Source organism: Leptopilina heterotoma, unplaced genomic scaffold (assembly GCF_015476425.1).
Source record: "Leptopilina heterotoma isolate Lh14 unplaced genomic scaffold, ASM1547642v1 Lhet_261, whole genome shotgun sequence".
NCBI classification, from domain to species: domain Eukaryota; kingdom Metazoa; phylum Arthropoda; class Insecta; order Hymenoptera; family Figitidae; genus Leptopilina; species Leptopilina heterotoma.
Window position 1 is genome coordinate 136,175 of NW_025110971.1, and position 20,391 is coordinate 156,565.

Below are 20,391 nucleotides of genomic sequence, written 5' to 3' on the forward strand. Positions count from 1 at the left end.
ATACACTCATGTTGTGTGTGTGTGACAATCCCGCACCAAATATCGTTTCATCATCTCATTCAATTGCTCAAATAAAATTCACAGTGGATTTTTATTAATATCATGTGGTTCATTTTGTTCCTGTTTGTTGTTGTCGATTACAATCAAGTGCGTCAGTTTTGGAAATATTTTTGCTAATTAGAAATTAATTTTGTTCCACTTCAAAAACTATATTAGATACTCCAAAAAAATGTTCTTTATTTACGAATTTCTTTAATTCTAAAATTATTCTAACATCAATAACTTCTCGTTTAAATAAATAGTTAATCATTATTATTTTTCTATAGAAATTAATTTTCTTATAAATTCTAAAAATTTAATTTTTTTTCAGTATTTTTAATAAAAATCCTTGACTTTTCTGATTTCCTTTACCCTGATATAATTAAGAGCTTGATATTAACAATTTTTATACTTAATAGTAGAAGTAAAATAAGAGAATAAGATTTAATTTTTTGTTGTTGTTGTTGACATCTCATGAAGTTGGTGAAAACTTTTTCTCGCGTAGAATAAAAAAAGTAATGAGGAGTTTACAATTTGGTAATCAATCATTTGGAGTGATATTTTTTCCTTAATAACTTGGTAGTTAAAGGTTATCTTGAATGACTGGTTCCGAGAATGTATTCCTCTCTTGAAATAGTGGAATGAAGGAATAAGGCAGTCGCCACCCAAGTTGCAGAATTCTTCACAGATTGTTTCTTTTAGCCCTCCTGCTCAAATATCAACTCTCACCCCCTTTTACAACTTGAAACTGTCCGCGACGCAAGACAGCAAATTACGACAGAGGAAGACATGACTTCTTTTTAATTATATTCTCAATTTTTCTCTTCACACACGAAAAAGAAATATTTTTAAATACCAGTTTCTTTTTGAATACTTTTACCATGACACATTTTAGTAATGCGATTAATAATTAATTAAAAAGAATTAAAACATTAATAATAATATTGTTAATTGTATTTTATTGGAAACTAATAAGTACCTTTTTTTTGCTTTCAGGTGAGTTTTCCTAAATTACTGCCAAAGTGGGTTTTTTTCTGAAGAAAAATGGATGAAAGAAGAAAGGAGAAAAAAGAAGGTAATTTTCCGTTTATAATCTGTAAAAAGGAGAGAACAATGCGCGACAATAATCGAGTAGGAAGTAAAATATTTTTAGGAAACTTAATAAAAGTAGTTGCGGTGTACTTGAAGTACCGTAACTAGTTTACGGTTTACCTGATTCAGTCTGGTCAATTTCCTTGCTTGGTAGCGCACTTTTGTCCGTATGGCGTGCTGACTGCTCGTTTATCCTTCTTGCATTGTTGTACAATTGCTGCACATTACGTGTATATATATATATATATATATACGTTGCGAATAAATATACAGTCTTGTGGATAATGGCGTTTCGTTTAACTGTACTTGCTTAATTTAGAATTCAAAAATACAAAATTGCGATGATACAAATTTTAAAAATTTATTGCTGACATTCCATAACAGGCTTCATACTCATATATGCCACAGGTTAGGAAAATCAGGGAAAAGTCAGGGATTTTTATTAAAAGTAATGGAAAAAATTTAATTTTTAGAATTCATAAGAAAACTCTGAATTTTTTGTGTATTTTTTCTATATTGTTTGACTCATAAACTATATGAAACTACCACGAATTCTAATACAACACCTTCAAAATTTTTTGCTAATTCTGACTAGAATTAATTTTTTAATATTATTTATTTATTTCAAAAGTTTTAATGCAATTATCTTGATAAATAACAAAATTCTTTACAAAAATTCAATTATTTTCAAAAGTAATAAAATTCTTCGAAGAAATTCAATTATTTTTAAAAATTTGAACGAATATCTCGTCAAGAATACAATTATCTTTATAAATAGTAAAATTTTTCGCCAAAAATTTAATTATTTTCAAAAATTTAAATGAAATTCTTTGCAAAATTTTAATTATTTTCAAAAGTTTTTCGCAATTCAATGATTTTTATTATTTACAATTTTCATAAAATTTATCTAATAATTTTATTATTGAAACAATTTTTTGATACAATTCTACCTAAACATTCAATTATTTTCATAAATGATAAAATTTCATTTAGGAATTCAATTATTTTTATCACAGAATTTCTAATATTTTTAATACAATTTTATATAAATTTAAGATTTTAATAAATTCAAATTTAAGAAACATTCCACTATTCAATAAAATAATAAAATTCGTTGCAACAATTCAATTATTTTCATAAATAACTTTTCATTTGTCACAGGAAATTAATTATTTTCAAAAATTGTTATATAATTCTGCAAAAGAATTCAATTATCTTGATAAACAACAAAGTTTTCCACATAAAAGCAATTATTTTAAGGAATTTTGAAAAATTTTTAATAATATTCTTGGCAAAGTTTCAATTATATAAACGAAATTTAATCAAAATTCCTTGCAAGAATTCAATTATTTTCATAAATTATTATTTAAATTATTCTCAGGAATTCAATTGTTTTAAAAAATTTTAATGAAATTCTTGTCAAAATTTCATATATTTTCCTCAAATTAATGATTTTTAATTTTATTATTTTTAATATATATATTAATAAAACTTTCCAAAAGAATTCAATTATTTGAAAAAAAATTTTGATAATCTTCTAAGCAAACATAATCATTTTCATAAAATAATAAATATTTCAAAAGAATTCAATTATTTACAAATATTTCGTAACTTTCTTCGCAATAATTCAATTATTTTCATAAATAATATAAAACTTTTACAGGTATTCAATTATTTCGTAAATAATAAAATTCTTTTTAGAAATTCAATTATTTTCATATATAATAAAATTTTTCACAGGAATTTAATTATTTTTAAACTCAATTTTCTTAAAAAAATTTTCCTAAAAAAGTCAATTATTTAAAATGATTTTTATAAAATTCTTTGCTAGAGTTCAATTATTTAGAAATAATTAAGAAAGTTCTTCGTAAGAATTCAATTATTTTTGAAAATTTTAATAAAATTCGTTTCAAGAATTCAATTATTTACAAATATTTTTTAAATTTCTTAGCAATAATTCAATTATTTTCATAAATAATGTAAAATTTCTACAGGGATTCAATTATTTTGTAAATAATAAAATTCTTTTTAGTAATTTAATTATTTTCATAATTATTAAAATTTCCACAAGAATTTAATTATTTTTAAACTCAATTTTCATAAATTTTTTTCCGAAAAAAATCAATTAATAAAATGATTTTTTATATAATTCTTCGCTAAAATTCAATTATTGAAAAAAAAAATTAAAAAAGTTCGTCCTAAGAATTCAATTATTTTTGAAAATTTTAATTAAATTTGTTGCAAGAATTCAATTATTTTTAAAAATAACTTTTCATTCGTCACAGGAAATTAATTGTTTTCAAATAAAAAAATGTTTTTAAAACTTTCGGTTAAGAATTAAATTACCTTTTTTGTAAATAGATAGCGAAAATATTCTTAAGAATTAAATTATTGTTAGAAATTTTAATAATATTCTTGGCAAAATTTCAATTATTTAAACGAAATTTATTCAAAATTCTTCGCATGAATTCAATTATTTTAAAAATTTTTAATAAAATTCTTCAAAAAGTTTTTAATTATTTTCAAAAATTGTTATAAAATTCTTTAATATGATAAATTTTAGTAAAATTTTAATTGAATTCTTTAAAAGAAATTAATTATATTTAAAAGTTGTTAATAAAATTCTTTGTAAAAATTAAATTCTAAGAAACATTCAATTATTGAGATAAATTTTTTGTATTTAAATAATTGAATTCTCGTAGAATTTTCTAATAAAAAAATAATTTCAGTTAAAATTTTAGATAATAATAATATATTAATTATATATATTATATATTAATATTATTAATATTTTATTATTAATTAACTGTGTTATCTTTAATTATTATTATAAGTTATTGAATTTCAAAAAGTTTGAATTTGAATCTTTTGAAGAATTTTAATTTCTATGGAAAAATAACAATGATTAAATATTTTTTATTTAAAAAAGAAGTTATTAATGTTTTCGAATAATTTTACAATTAAAGAAATTTGTAAATAAATGTAATAGAAAATATTTTTGAGTATCTAATAATTCTTAGAGTGAATCATAATAATCTTTTCTGGTCAGGGAAAAAAGTTAAAATTTTGTCTGGAAATCAGGGAGAAGTCAGGGAAAAGCGAAATTAAATTTTTGTTGCAACCCTGATATTACTAAAATCTAAAAAAATTTAAAGTCAGAGTGATAATGAAAGTCAACCTCAAAATGAAAATAAAATTCCAAGTCTAAGCTGAATTGTAAGTCGAAGTCAAAGTCTTTTAAAGTCAATACATAAAAGTCAGAATCAAATCGAAAGTCGAAGTCAAATTACAAAATCGCACCACTAAGAGTCTCTTATCTCGTATGTGGCTTACAGTTTTAAAAAACTTCTCTTCGAAGTAAAGAAAACTCACTATACGTGTTTCGAAGACACCTCTTAAAATTTTTATCTTTACATGCAATTTACTTGTCGGAAAAAATCACTTATGAAAGTATACGTACAAATAGAGGTATGAGGGAAAAAGCTAAAAGACCTTCCGGTTGGTATGTTTGCTGTACATCAAAGTGAATGCAGTAATGGGATTAGGAAGTTTACCAGAGAACCTGTTTACTCAGTTGATTCCCTGATTTTTATTGACTTGTCAATTGCAGAAATAAGAATTTCATGAATTTTCTTTTGCCCATTTTCTTCTATATCTCGAAATATTATGTGAAAAACTTACAAATAGCTGTATACTCTTTTTTCAAATGTTATTCATTGAAATTATGTCTTCATTTCAAAATACAGGCCTTGCACTCATGTATACTAAAACCTACTATTTATACAATTTTTTTTACGATTACTAATTACTAACGATTACTATTTTACGCTACTATTTGGATATTTTTTTTTATTTATTTTTTTATTTATCAAATGGCTTTTTAACGTTTGAATATTTTCGTGTAGAATAATTGCAAAAAAGGTATTTTTTTGCAATACTTTTTTATTACTTACTTCTGCGGTTATTTTGAGTACCTACGTTTGTTTTCTGAGAGTGCATTCGCGGTATTGTTTCTTTGGAAAGACGTATTTTTTTAAAAACACTTCGAGCAAGTAACTTGGTAATTGCGTAATTATCGGAAGGTAGTTTTCAGGTAATTATTGCTCCTTTAATTACACCTCGTTTATAAAAAAAAACCTGTCGATCTGCTAAATTTAACTCTGAAGAGTTTTAAGTTTCTTTCTTCTACTTTTTTTTTACATTATCTGTAAACTTTTATTTCATTATAATTTTTTTTTCTTTTTTTGTACTTTTACACATTTTTACAAAATATAGAAATAGGTTTATTTAGACTATTTTTTATTGCTGTTAATTTTTAACTTCTGTTTCTTTTACGCTTACAAATTTGGGTAATAAAAAAGATTTTACATTTTTTTTTTTAATTAAAAATCATTTATTTTTTGATTGAATGTAACTTTTATGCAATCTTATGATATAATTCGTGCGTCATTTTGCTAACCGGCCATTGGGGTCGACAGAGTCATTTGTGAACAACTTATAACAAGAGAGTTTATTATAAGTGAAAGGCTACTTAAAAATATGAGGAGACTCTTTTCAAAGTGAGTAACTAAGTAAGAGTACTTTCTCTAGTTTGCAAACGTTTGTCGAACCGTTAACACTTAGAAACAGGTATTCTTAATTTATAGAAATTTTATGCTTAATGTTCAATTTATTCTTTTTCTTAAATTCTCAATCACTTTTTGTCTTTTTGAATAGAATTTCAATTCTGTCTAAAAAAATTCCCAAAATTACTTTTAATTTTTAAAATTTAATTATTTTTTGATAATATAAAAGAGGTGTTATTTTGTTTTTACGACATTATTAATTATTAAATTTTAATAAACACTGATAATTATCAAATTGTTTTTTTTATATATTATAATAAAATTAAACAAGGTTTTGATTATCTATTTTTAAAATTTTATTATGCTGGCACTGCCAAGTTTACAAAATCAATCACTCAGGTGTTGTGAGAACGTTCATGTGGACGAAATTTATAACTTGAGTTAATTAAGTTGATAAACTGCGCAAGTGAAATTAAAAACGTAAATTAACTTTTTTTTTCATTGAACAAATTATTCGGCAGTTAAATCTAAAATGATAATTTAGTGAAAATTTCATTTTATTTAGTTGTTGGAAGATTTATTTTTATTTTATGGTTTTTTTAGGTATACTTGTGTTTGGTCAGTGTACAAAATTTATTATAAAACAGTATAATGTTGTATTTTAATTTTTTTTTAATTCTACTCATTTAAAAAAGTCGATGGTTTAATATTAATATTATTTAAATTTTCCCAAAATTTTTCACGAAACAATTGTCAATTAATAATTTAATATTTAATTATTTTTTTTATTAAAAAAAATTAAAAATAGAAATAATTAGAAATTAAAAATTAGCAATTTAATAATTTAATTTCTTCTCATCTATTCTATTATGTATTCTATATTGTTTGTTTTTGTTTTCAAAAGCGTTCATTACAAGTCGACAAAATTGAAAAATTTTAATTGATTACATTTTACAAGACAGTTTATAATCTCAAATCAGAAAGAAAATTTTTTTAGTAAATTCTGTAATCGTAGAAATTTTTTATTTGAAAATGTAAATTTTTTATTGAAATTATTATTTATATCTTATTATAAAATTTAATTATTTATTCCTGACTTATTTTTATGAAAAAAAAATACAATTTGTTTAAGTTGAAATATAATTTGAAATATATATTTTTTATTCAATAATGTACTATTTGTATATTTTTGGGGTGGAATGAAGTAATACCAAAAAAGGAAATTAAAAATTTTCTTCATTTTAGATATGAAATTTTTTTTCGTTCCATTTATACTTGTATATAGAACTGTTTTATTATTATGCAATGGAACATTAGCTAATTGTCGGTTTTTTTCCTGACCATATATTTTTTTATAGATATGCAAACTAGTGGTAGTAAACTTGTACCAAGCAATTACATCTGCATAAAGAAACTGAAAGAAAATAGCAGATTTTAAAAACATTTTCATTCCTATTTTACATCCCGTTGGTAATTTAAAAATTATACAGCATTTTTTTTTTAAACTTTGAAAACCTTTTAAAGGGATTCTGATTTATAGGAATTTATTTAGTTTATTTATTTTATTTATTTATTTTATTTATCTTAGTGTTTGTTATTATTTAGTAATTGTCGATTAGAAATACAAATAGATCCAAAAAAATCGTTTATTTAATTCAGTGTTTTTACAAAAAGTTTTATTCTGAATTTCCCTGATTTTCCCCTTTCACTGATTTCTAAATTCAATTATTTAAAACTTGAATAATTTTGATAATTAAATATTTAAATAACTTTTTTTTGTTTTACCACAAAAATAAAGTTACAAAAATTTCAATTTAAAAATTTTTGAAATTTAATAATTTCTAAAAATAACTTTTTAAAATTCAATTATTTTCTACAATTTTTAACTGAACTTCATGTCTAAATCGATTATTTTTAATAATGTTCCGAATTCAATTTTTTATATACAAAATTTCAATTTTTTTTCATAAATATATTACTTGAAAAAAGCCAATTATTTTCAATTAAATTTTACAAAATTTCAAGTAATCAAAAATTTTTTAATTATAATTACATTTTATATTTTGAAAAGGTAATTATTATCTTAGGTATAACATTTTCAAAAAAATTTTATAAAAAAATTCTTAAAATTAAATTTTTTTCAATATTTTAAAATTATTTTTTAAAGATAATAGGCAGTTTTACAATTATATTTTCAATTGAAAAATTTCCAAAAAAAAATTGAAATTTCGTTAAATCTTTTGAAAATAATGGAATTTTTCAAAAATATAAAAAAAATCATATTTTTAAAGAATTTTCATTATCATTATGAATATGATTTCTATGAAATTTTAATAAATCTAAAAGAGAAAATTTTTAAAAATTGTAATTTACTTTGTTCGATGATAATTGAATATTTCAAAATTGTAATACAATGATTCTAAGAATATCCTTTTTCGAAAATATTTTAACATAATTTTTGCAACTTAATTTTCATTATTAAATTTTACACTTGAAGATTTTTCATTAAAATTTTCGAGAATTTTATTATTTCCAAAATTTATCGAAAGTTAATTTTAAAAAATTTCAATAAAATCAATTTGTTTTCAATTAAATTTTTAAAAATTTCAAATATTCAAAACCTATGTTATTCGAATATTTCGAAAAATTTCATGAAAGAATTCAATTTTTTAAAAAAAGTTTAATATCATTTTTCGAAAGAATCCAATTATTTTTTAAAATTTTAATAAATTCTTCGAAACAATTCAATTATTTTTATAAGTAGTAAAATTCATCGTAAGAATTAAATTATTTTTCATAAATAATAAAATTTTTCTGAGGAATTCAATTATTTTCAATATAATTATTAACGAATTCAATTGTATTCAATAAATTCAAGAAATTTTTCGACAGAATTCAATTATTTTCTAAAAATTAAAAAAAAAGTCAAAGAAATTCTTCAAAAGAATTTAATTAGGATTACCAAAAATTTTAATAAAATTCTTCCCAAAATTTCAATTATTTTCATAAACATTAAAATTTTTCGAAGAAATTCCAAAAGAATTCAATTATTTAAAAAAAAAATGTTGATAATCTTCTAAGCAAACATAATAATTATTTTCATAAAATAATAAAAATTTCAAAAGAATTCAATTATTTTCAAATATTTCGTAACTTTCTTCGCAATAATTCAATTATTTTCATAAATAATATTAAATTTTCACAGGGATTTAATTATTTTAGTAAATAATAACATTCTTTTTAGGAATTCAATTATTTTCACAAGAATTTTATTATTTTCAAACACAAGTTTCATAAAATTTTTCAAAAAAAATACATTATTTAAAATGATTTTCTAAAAATTCTTCGCTAGAATTCAGTTATTTTTGAAAATTTTAATATAATTCGTTGCAAGAATTCATTTATTTTTAAAAATTTCAATAAAATTCTTCGTATCAATTCAATTATTTCCAAAATTTTCCACAAGAATTCAATTATTTTCAAAAATATTAAATTTTTTTTTAGGAATTCATTATTTTCATAAATAATGAAACTCATTGCAGAAAATCAATTATTTTTCAAACAATTTTAATCGAATTCCTTGAAAAATGCAATTATTTTTTAAAAATTTTATGAATATTCCCCGCAGAATTATTCAATTATTTAAAAATTTGTCGATAACATCAGTCGGATAGATGCCTGGCGTTGGTGGTCGTTTAAGGACCAAGGGTATAAGTATCCTTGGTTCGCGCCCACTTGGCTTGGTATTTTTCCGGCACGTGAGACAATCTGAGCGGGAGGTTTGACGTCGAGGTATAATGATGTGCACCGTCGATTATTGTCCGGTACACACCATTAGAACTCGACTGTCGATAAACCGGTTGTACTCAGAGAGGTTTTCTACAGTTTCCCTCTTCTCTGGCGAGAAAACCCATTGACGGGTGGTCCAGGCGTAATGCGAGTACTCCTAATAAAGTCGGCTGTAGACGCAAAATTAGGTTAATATATATATATAGAAAAATTTCTAAAGTAGAATGGTTATGCTTAATCCAAAAAAAAAGTATTTCTCGGGGACTCTTGTCGAAGTGCGTAAGGCCAATAGGGCAGGAGTATAAACAATAAAAAAAAAAAATAAAAAAAAAAAAAAAATAATTGGATTTTTGCAAAGAATTTTATTAAAATTTCTGAATAGGTATAATTGAATGATTGCGAAGAATTTTACTACTTTTAAAAATAATTGAAATTTCGGCAAGAATTTTTATTAAAATTTTTGAAAATAATTGATTTGCGGCTAAGAATTTTGGTATTTATAAGGATAATTGAAATATTGAAAAGAGTTTTATTCAAATTTTAGTTAAAATTTCTAGAAAATAATAATTAAATTGAAGTTGTTTTAAATACTTTCACTTGTTCGAACACTATTTATTTAAATACCATTAATATTTCTATTAAATCTAATTGATTAAATTCAAGAACTTGTTTTTTTGCTATGACTAATACTCTTACGTCAATAAAAATTAAAAATAGATGTCTCAAGAATTAGAGTTGAAACTTCACAGCTGCTTCAGTAAAAATGCTTGAGTTAATTCTCGAGTGTATTTAGATTGAAATGCCTTTTTAAAATTGCTTTATGATCTCGCGCTTGCTTTTGTTTCCTCGTGATAATATTTAACTTATCGCAAGTCTCCGTTTGCTCAGTGAACCTCAGTAGTCTGTCGATTGTGGAACATTGACCGTCATTATTGCTTTGTTATGTAAAATTTTGCGACGCGCCAGTAGTGTTACTTTCATTATTACCACTTTATTTTTTTTAAATAATATTTGCAACAACACTTTTATTATAAACATAACGTACTTAATTGACAGAATTCTTGACACTATTCTTGACAGAATTCTTTAAACGATTCTTGACCCGATTCTTGACCCAATTCTTAAAACAATTCTTGACCCAATTCTTGACCCAATTTTTGTCAGAATTCTTGAAACGATTCTAGACATAATTCTTGTAACGATTCTTGACAGAATTCTTGTAACGATTCAAGAGATAATTCTTAACAGAATTCTTAAAACTGTTCAAGAGATAATTCTTGACACAAATGAAAAAAAAACGTGGAAATTACATAAGCGATGACGGAATAGAGAATTAAGAAAATGAATAGTTTTTCTTCTAACGTAAATAAAGTGTAAAAGAATGATTGGGATTTTAACATTTCGAAATAATTTTTAATAACAACAAAACAATGACGAATAATATTGAGAAAGTATTTATCGAAAATGATTCTGAAACGCAGGAAATCGATCAACTTATGGAAGAGGCAGTGAATCCGAATCCACCTAAGGAGGAATTTAAATACGAGCTGAGACAATGGATTACGGCTTCTGGTGCAATTGTGGCAGCCATTTTGGCAGGCGTAACGGGAGGATTTAGTGCTATTCTGATTCCTCAACTCGAATTCAATTCAACCATCACGGAGTACAATACGAGTTTCGTGAATAATTTCCCCAACATTACAATTCAAACAACAAGTCAAAAATCATGGCTCGGTTTTTCCGGTGCACTTTTATTAGCACCCGGTTGTTGGTTATCGGGATTTATGATTGAAAAATTAGGACGAAGAATGACCCATTTAGTGAGCACACCACTTTATTTTCTCTCCTGGGTGACAATCACAATTAGTTCGAGTTTCACTATTCTGGTTATTGGAAGAGTTTTCAGTGGTCTATTCATGGGACTATTGGCTCCGGCAAGTCCAGTGTACATTGCCGAGACGACGAATCCACGATTGAGAGGAATCCTCCTAGGATGTATTAGTGTTGCAGCTTGTAGTGGTAATTTATTGGCTCATGCAACAGGAACTTGGTTACATTGGAGGTTAGCGAGTTTGTGGTGTGGTTCACTTAATATTATTTGCTTTATTATTTGCTTCCTCTCACCTGAGAGTCCCACGTGGTTTTTGAAGAGGGGAAAAATTGAAAATGCTGCGAGAAGTTGGAAATATCTGAGGGGATCTAATTGTATGAAGGAATTTGAACTGTTGAAAATTGCTCATGCACCGAATTTTTTGGAGAAAAAAAATGTGCAAAGGTTTGATTGGAGTTCAAAATCGTTTTTAAAACCTTTGGGAATTGTGTGTTTGGTGTTTTTTACTGCGCAGTGTAGTGGGGTGAATGCAATTACTTTTTATAGTGTTGATATATTTAGACAAGTGGCTAATCCGGAAGGTGCTTTTATGTGGACTTTGCTGACAGATGTTGTTAAAATTCTAGTGGCTTGTTTAACATGTTGGCTTATTAAGAGGGTTTCGAATAGAGGTCTGGCATTAATTTCAGGTTCGGGCACGGCAATTGTACTTTTTGCGCTCACAATTGTGAAGTATTATGATGTTGGTAATCCGTGGACACCTGTAATTTTGTTAATTGTGTACAATATTACGTCCTTTATTGGCTTGGTACCACTTTCCTGGATGCTGTGTGGCGAACTATTTCCTATGAACTGCAAAGGTTTGGGTACGGGTTTAACTACTGGTTTTGGATTTTTGTGTCTGTTTTTGGTAGTATTGGCGACGCCTTACATGTTTGAGTACTTTTTGGCGTATGGAACTTTTTTTATTTTCGGTTGCGTTGCCGCAGTAGGAACGTCAATGTTGTTTTTCTTTTTGCCGGAAACTAGAGGAAAAACACTTTTAGAGATTGAACGCTCGTTTGACAAGTGTGATTCGAAACTGAAAAATGGATATAAAGCGAGTGTACTTTAAGTTTTTAAAAATTTATAGATTGTGATATAGAAACTGTTACAAAATGAAATGTATATAATATGTGATGATACAAAATGTGTAAAAAATATTACAAGAAACCCAAAGAATATTAAATAAATACTAATTTTATTTAAGGCTGTAAGAGATGTAAAACATTATTTGTAGCATCAAGAAATAAATTCTATTTTATTCTACTAATTTTATTTTACATTGAATTTACTTACAAAGTAATTGTTATAACTTATAAATTTTACTTGGTCAACTTTGATATTAAAAATTATTTTTTGTAAATGTCCTCATTTATAAAAAAAATATTTACTTGGCGAAACTTTTTTGCATCAAAGATATGTTTTTGTTGGGGGGATTTTTTCTTATATGAAATGTGAAAGAAAAATCGAAATTCTTTTTCTACCCGATCCTCATGAAGTAAAAAGTCTATAAATGTTCTACTCTAGCAGAAGAACAGCAATAGAAACAAAAACAGAAATTTGTTTCTTTTCTCGAGTTTAAGTGAAGGAAAGAAGTGTAAAAAAGGGAGTGGAATACTGGACTGCGATAGCAATGATAGAGGGTCACTCGTAAAACATCGTGAGAAAGCACCTAAAGCTACAGCTATATGCTTGCAACGTGTCTCAGAATCCAGTTCGATATAGCTAGACATCAACATCCTTTTCCTTATTTTCTCTTCCTCTTTCTTTTTCATTTCTTGTTAAAAAAATGATCTTTAAAAATTAAAATCCTCTTTTGATTTTAAATACAAAATTTTAATCTGGAAAAAATTAAATTTGTAGAATTCATAAGAAAACTCTTTACAAAATTCTATTATTGTCATAAATAACAATATTCATCACAAGAATTCAATTATTTTCAAAAGTAATAAAATTCTGAGAAGAAATTTAATTGTTTTTAAAAATTTAAACGAATATCTCGTCAAGAATTCAATTATCTTTATAAATTAGCAAAATTTTTCGCCAAAAATTCAATTATTTTCAAAAATTTAAATAAAATTCTATGCAAAATTTCAATTATTTTCAAAGATTCTTCGCAATTTAATGATTTTCAATATTTACTATTTTCATAGAATTGATCAAATAATTTAATTATTGAAAAAAATTTTTTTTACATTTCTACGTAAACATTCAACTATTTTCAAAAATGATAAAATTTCATATAGGAATTTAATTATTTTCATCGCAGAGTTTCCAATATTTTTAATATAATTTTAAATAAATTTAAGATTTAAATAAATTCAAATTTAAGAAACATTCTATTATTAAATAAAATAATAAAATTCGTTGCAATAATTCAATAATTTTCATAAATAACTTTGCATTCGTCACAGGAATTAATTATTTTCAAAAATTTTTAAGTAATTCTGCAAAAGAGTTCAATTATCTTGATAAACAACAAAGTTTTTCACATAAAATCAATTATTTTAAGGAATATTAATAAAATTCTTTTCCAAAATTCAATTATTGTCAAAAGTAATAAAATTTTTTGCAGAAATTTAATTATTTTAAGAAATTTTAATAAAGATCTTTTCAAGATTTCAATTATGTTTATAAATATCAAAATTCTTCCCAGATATTCAATTATTCTCAAAAATTAATTGTATAAATTTAATAATTTTCAAAAGTAATAAAACTTTTTGCAGAAATTTAATTATATTCAAAAATTTGAATTAATTTCTTTTCAATATTTCAATTATCCTAAAAAATACCAAAATTCTTTGGCGAAATCCAATTAATTTCAAAAATATTAATAAAAATTCTTGTCAAAATTTCAATTATTTTCAAAGAGTAGTAAAATTCTTCGCAAAAATTCAATTATATTCAGAACTTTTAATAAAATTCTTTTTAATATTACAATTACTCTTACAACTACCGAAATTCTTAGCCAAAATTCAATTTTTTTCGGAAACTTAAAAAAAAATTCATTTATTTTAAGAAATTTTAATAAAATTCTTTTCAATATTTGAATTATTTTTACAAATAGCAAAACTCTTGACTGAAATTCAATTATTTACAAAAATTTTCATACAAGACTTTGTAATTATTTTCAAAAGTAATAAATTTTTTTGCAGAAATTTAATTATTTACAGAAATTTAAATAATAAACTTTTCAATATTTCAATTATCTTTATAAGTACCAAGATTTTTAGCCGAAATTTAATTATTTTCAGAAATTTTAATAAAATTCGTTGTTGAATTCAATTATTTTCAAAAATTACTATTTTTGAAAATAATTCTTTCTCAAATTCAATTATTTTTAAAAGTAGTAAAATTCTTTGGAGAAGTTCAATTATTTTCAGCAATTTTAATAAAATTCTTTGCAAAATTCCATTATTTTCGAAGGTAATAAAATTCTTTGCAGAAATTCAAATATTTTCAGAAATTTTAATAAAAATTCTTGTCGAAATTTAATTATTTTAAGAAATTTTAATAAAGTTTTTTCAAGTTTTCAATTATCTTTATAAATATCAAAATTCTTCAGTAAAATTTTAATTAAATTCCTTAAAAGAAATTAATTACTTTCAAAAGATATTAATAACATGCTTTGTAAAAATTAAATTCAAAGAAACATTCAATTATTGAATAAATTATTTATTTTTGTATTTAAATAATTGAATTCTCGTAGAATTTTCTAATAAAAATTGATTTAAAAATGAATAATTTCAGTTAAAATTTTAGATATTAATTAAATATTAAAAGCATTATAGGGGGGAATATTTAGAAATAATTGAATTTTGAAAAGGTCTCGAACTCCAATCTTTGAAAATCAGAATTTTTCGTACTTTTAACTAATAATTGTGCCTAGAATTAATTTAATTTTATTATTATATCACTGGGTTATCTTTAATTATTATAAAAACATGAAGAAATCGATTACTCCGAGTCGAAAACTCGGAGTGATCGACTTCTTCATGTTTTATAATAATTTTCTTATAAGTTATTGAATTTCAAAAAGTTTGAATTTGAATCTTTTGAAGAATTCAAATTTCTATGTAAAAATAAAAATGATTAAATATTTATTTAAAAAAGAAGTTGTTGATGTTTTTGAATAATTTCACTATTAAAGAAATTCGTAAAAAAATGTATTAGAACATTTTTCTCAACATCTATAATCATTTTTAGAGTGAATTAGAATATTTTTTTCGGGTTAGGGAAAAAGTTAAAATTTTGTCTGAAAATTAGGGAATAGTCAGGGAAAAAAGAAATTAAATTTTTGTGGCAACCCTGCTTTCGTAAAAAATTTCAGCTCAATTTATTTAATATATATATGTACTTAAAGACAAAAGTGATCGAAAACATTACCATTGAGAACCTAACAATCACATGCTCTGTTAATGTAGCAAAGCAAAACTTACAGATGCAAATGATTTAAACGATTTTAATTATAGCGTTTAGTGATCGAAATTTAAAAGATAATCGGTGGAAATCTTTTTAGATGGGATTGTACGATTGCGGATTTTCGAGCTACTGAATGGCTTCTTTAGCCGTGTCCGATGACTGGAAACAGTCGAATGAAAGCTCAATCGTCTTCCCGCTCGGTTGCACATTAAGCCGTTAACATTAATGGGCAAAGGATCAAATGGAAGAGATGAAGGATAAAATAGGTAGCACCCCTATGTCTGGAAAAAAGGAGTTTTTTTTTATTCCATTCGATATTCCTAGAGGACCTTTAAAATCATTTGACGACAGTGTGCGACAAGAAAGGAAAGGGAAGAGAGAGAGAGATCTCAATACTACAGTTCATACGGATCATTATGCATTCATGAAGATTATATGCAGTTCAAGCACGTTTCTCTTCGGGAAATTGGACTGCGAGACTCTTCTCTTATCATCACTGTAAATTATACTATCGATATGTCCCATCAAATTAACATCGACATGTTGACATTTCACATTAGGATATTCCATTTATTTCTCGGAATAGAATATATATTTTCGGAATACTATTTTTAGAAATTCTATTTCCAAAGTTTTCAATTCATATTATTAGGAGTATTTCGTTAAAATTTCTACTTCTTCATTTAATTAAAAATATTTATGAAAGTTTCTTAAAGTCATATTAATGCTAATTGCTAATGTAAAATTTGATAATATTTTACACGTTTCAAGTGCTTCTGTTTTGTGTGGCAAGTACAATATTTGCAAATAAGAATTAAGAATACTTCGAAACAGTTCATTTGCACAGGTATGCTTATCACATTCAGTATTTATACATCTTGTTATAAATTCTTTTGAAAAATGTATATAGCAGTGAACTTAAATTATTAGTAACAAAGAAAAATGGCACGAGCATATTTTATACAGATAACAAAAATTCAGTATTTTAATTTCGTATTCGCATTAATCAATTTTCAGTATTTTTATGAATTTTTTTTTGTTAATATTTGAAACAAAGAAAAGTCGTAAATTGTAATAAAATTCTTTGTAAAATTCAATTATTTTAGGAAATTTTAATAAAATTCTTTGCAAAATTAAATTATTTAAAAAAAATTTTAATAAAATTCTTTGTAAAATTCAATTATTTTAAGAAAATTTTAATAAAGTTCTTTTCAAGATTTCAACTATTTTTATAAATATCAAAATTCTTCACCAGATATTCAATTATTTTCAAAAATTCTTTTGCAAAAATTCAAATATTTTCAAAAGTAATAAAAAATTCTTCGCAGAAATTCAATTATTTTCAAAAATAGTAAAATTCTTTGTTAAATTCAATTATCTTTGTAAAAATAACAAAATTCTTAGCCAAAATTCAATTATTTTCAGAAATTTTAATAAAATGCTTTACAATATTTCAATTATTTTTACAAACAGCAAAACTCGGAAATTTTAATAAAATTCTTTGCAAAATTCAATTATTTTCAGAAATTTTAATAAATTTTTTTTTAAAAATTGAATTATCTTGATAAATGTAAAAATTCTTCCTACAAATTCAATTATTTCAAAACATTTGAATACAATTCTTCGTAATTATTTCCAGAAATTTTAATAAAATTCTTCGCAAAAATTCAATTATTTTTAGAAATTTTTAGAAAATCCTTTGAAAAAATTCAATTATTTTTAAAAGTAATAAATTTCTTCTCAGAAATTCAATAATTTCCAGAAATTTTAATAAAATTCTTTGAAAAATTCAATTACTTTTTAAATTAATAAAATTCTTTGCAGGAATTCAATTATTTTCAGAATTTTTTAGAAAATTCTTCACAAAAATTCAATTATTTTCAGAAATTTTAAGAAAATTCTTAGCAAAAACTCAATTATTTTTAAAAGTAATAAATTTCTTCTCAGAAATTCAATTATTTCCAGAAATTTTAATAAAAGTCCTTGCAAAAATTCAATTATTATCAAAAGTAATGAAATTCTTTCCAGGAATTCAATTATTTTCAGAAATATTATTAAAATTCTTTGTTGAATTCAGTTATTCTCAAAAATAGTAAAATTCTTTGTTCAATTCAATTATTTTCAGAAATTATAATAAAAATTTTTACTGAAATTTCAATTATTTTCAAAAGTAGTAAAATTCTTCGCAGAAATTCAATTTTATTCTGAAATTTTGATCAAATTCTTTACAAAAATTTAATTGTTTTTAAAAGTAATTAAATTCTTTGCAGAAATTAATAAAATTCTTTGCATAATTCAATTATTTTTTAAATTAAAAAAATTCTTTGCAGAAATTTAATTATTTTCAGAAATTTTTAGAAAATTCTTTGCAAAACTTCAATTATTATCAAAAGTAATGAAATTCTTTTGAGGAATTTAAAAAAAAGTCTTTGCAAAAGTTAATTATTTTGAAAAGTCATAAAATTCTTCGAAAAAATTCAATTATTTACAAAAATTTTAATAAAAATCTACGTAAAAATTCAATTATTTTCGAAAGTAATTAAATTCTTTGCAGAATTTGAATTATTTTCAAAAGTAATAAAATTTTTTTCAGAAATTTTTATAAAATTCTTTGCATATAATTTAATTATTTGAAAATGTCATAAAATTCTTTTAAAGAAATTCAATAATTTTCAGAAATTTTAATAAATTTTTTTGTAAAAATTCAGTTATTTTCAAAAGTAAAGAAATTCTTTGTAGAAATTCAATTATTTTCATTAATTTTAAGAAAATTCTTTGCAAAAATTCAATTATTTTCAAAATTATTAAAAAATTTTCCCAGAAATTCAATTATTTTCAAAAATAGTACAATTCTTTGTTATCAAAAGTAATGAAATTCTTTCGAGGAATTTAAAAAAAAGTCTTTGCAAAAGTCAATTATTTTGAAAAGTCATAAAATTCTTCGAAAAAATTCAATTATTTACAAAAATTTTAATAAAAATCTACGTAAAAATTCAATTATTTTCGAAAGTAATGAAATTCTTTGCAGAATTTGAATTAATTCAAAAGTGATAAACTTATTCCCCTAAATTTAATTATGTTCAAAAATAAAATAAAAAAAAATAATAATTTATTAAATAAATTAAAAAAATTGAAATTTTAGTTTCTTTACGAATCTATAAAGAATAGGTCCTTAATTTTTAACTTTTGGTTCGTAAAGTCGATATATTTTTAAATACTTTCACTGGTTCGAGGGCTGTTAATGGGTGAAGTTTTAGCGGAGATTTTCCATAACCACGAGATTGGGATAAGGCGATGAGTTAGTGAGGATTTTGAGACTGTCTGACGGGGTTGTTTGCGAGGTAGTCCCAACAGGTATCTTGGCGCAATTGGAAGGCCGATTACCTCAAGGGATTACTACTATTGCGAGCGAACTACTCTCCTACACTTCCGGGGGCATTGATATTCAACTAGAAGCACGCCACGGTAATTTCCCGTTCCCGGAGCGTAAGTATCCGACGTCATCTCATCCCCCAGCGCATCCTCATCCACCCATCAGACAAGGAGAATTCCTTCACTCTCTCCCTCTCTCTCTCTCTCCATTTTAACCCCTTCAAAGTTCCCTTCCCCTCCCTTCCCTTTTCCTATATCCCAATCTCTATTTTCATCCCGGAATTTAGAACGCGCCAAAGACAAAAAGCAGTCGGGGAAATTCCCTTTTCGTGATAACGATGATCGAATCAATGACTCTAGAGCGCAAGAGAGGAAAGAGTAAATTGATCTTCAAATTTCTCTTCTCTCCATACCCATTTGTCATCACTCGAATATTAAGCTAATTCTCCGCTTAATTTAAATGTCGCTTATAAATTCTTCTTACTGCGGGATTTTCAAAATTAAAATTAGCGGTAGACCGCAAATAAAGATTCTCAAAATATCAACTGCTTTTTAATGTTTTATTCAATTCTTTATTAAATTAAATAAAATTCTTCGCAAAAATTCAATTATTTGCAGAAATTTCAATAAAATTCTTTCTTAAATTCAATTATTATTACAAATTTTAATAAAATTCTTTCTTAAATTCAATTATTTTCAAAAATAGTAAAATTCTTTGTTAAATTCAATGATATTCAAATATATTTTTAAATTCTCGTCAAAATATCAATTGTCTGCATAAATATAAAAAAAATTCTTATAAAATTATTTTCAAAAAATTTAATAAAATTCTTGTCAAAATTTCAATTATTTTCAAAAATAAAATGCATTTTCCTCATTTCAATTATTTTTAATATCTACTATTTTAATAAAATTTTCCAAAAGAATTCAGTTATTTAAACAAAATTTTTAAAAAAATATCACAGGAATTCAATTATTTACCAGTTTTATATAAATTTCTTTGCACCAATTCAATTATTTTTAATTTTTTAATAAAGTTTCTCGAAAGAATTCAAATATATTCGGAGAATTGAAAAAAAAATGGTTCTGAGAAATTCAATTATTTCGAAAAATTTAAATAAAATTCTTATAAAATTTCTATTATTTAAAAAAGTTTTGACAAAATTCTTTACAAGATTTAGTTAATAAAATTGGAATTTTAATAAAATTTTCCTACACAATTCAATTATTTTGAATACA

General features: G+C 23.6%; 2 protein-coding genes across 5 annotated transcripts in view; both read left to right on the plus strand.

Annotated features, from left to right (window-relative positions):
- The window catches only part of LOC122503429 (mannosyl-oligosaccharide 1,2-alpha-mannosidase IA), a 444,579-nt gene that overhangs the window by 129,347 nt on the left and 294,841 nt on the right, over nt 1-20,391 (plus strand). The gene's annotated exons all lie outside the window — the stretch shown is intronic.
- LOC122503430 (facilitated trehalose transporter Tret1-like) lies at nt 1,059-16,493 on the plus strand. Of its 4 annotated transcripts, none has more exons than XM_043613970.1 (2): nt 1,059-1,114; nt 10,967-12,628. In XM_043613970.1, exons 1-2 carry the CDS (start codon nt 1,088-1,090, stop codon nt 12,428-12,430), a joined length of 1,491 nt encoding a protein of 496 aa, XP_043469905.1. In that variant the 5' UTR covers nt 1,059-1,087; the 3' UTR covers nt 12,431-12,628. The 4 variants fall into 4 exon arrangements, 3 of the variants coding, with proteins under 3 accessions (XP_043469905.1, XP_043469907.1, XP_043469906.1); XM_043613972.1 differs by lacking the exon at nt 1,059-1,114 and adding an exon at nt 5,616-5,690; XM_043613971.1 differs by lacking the exon at nt 1,059-1,114 and adding an exon at nt 5,640-5,760.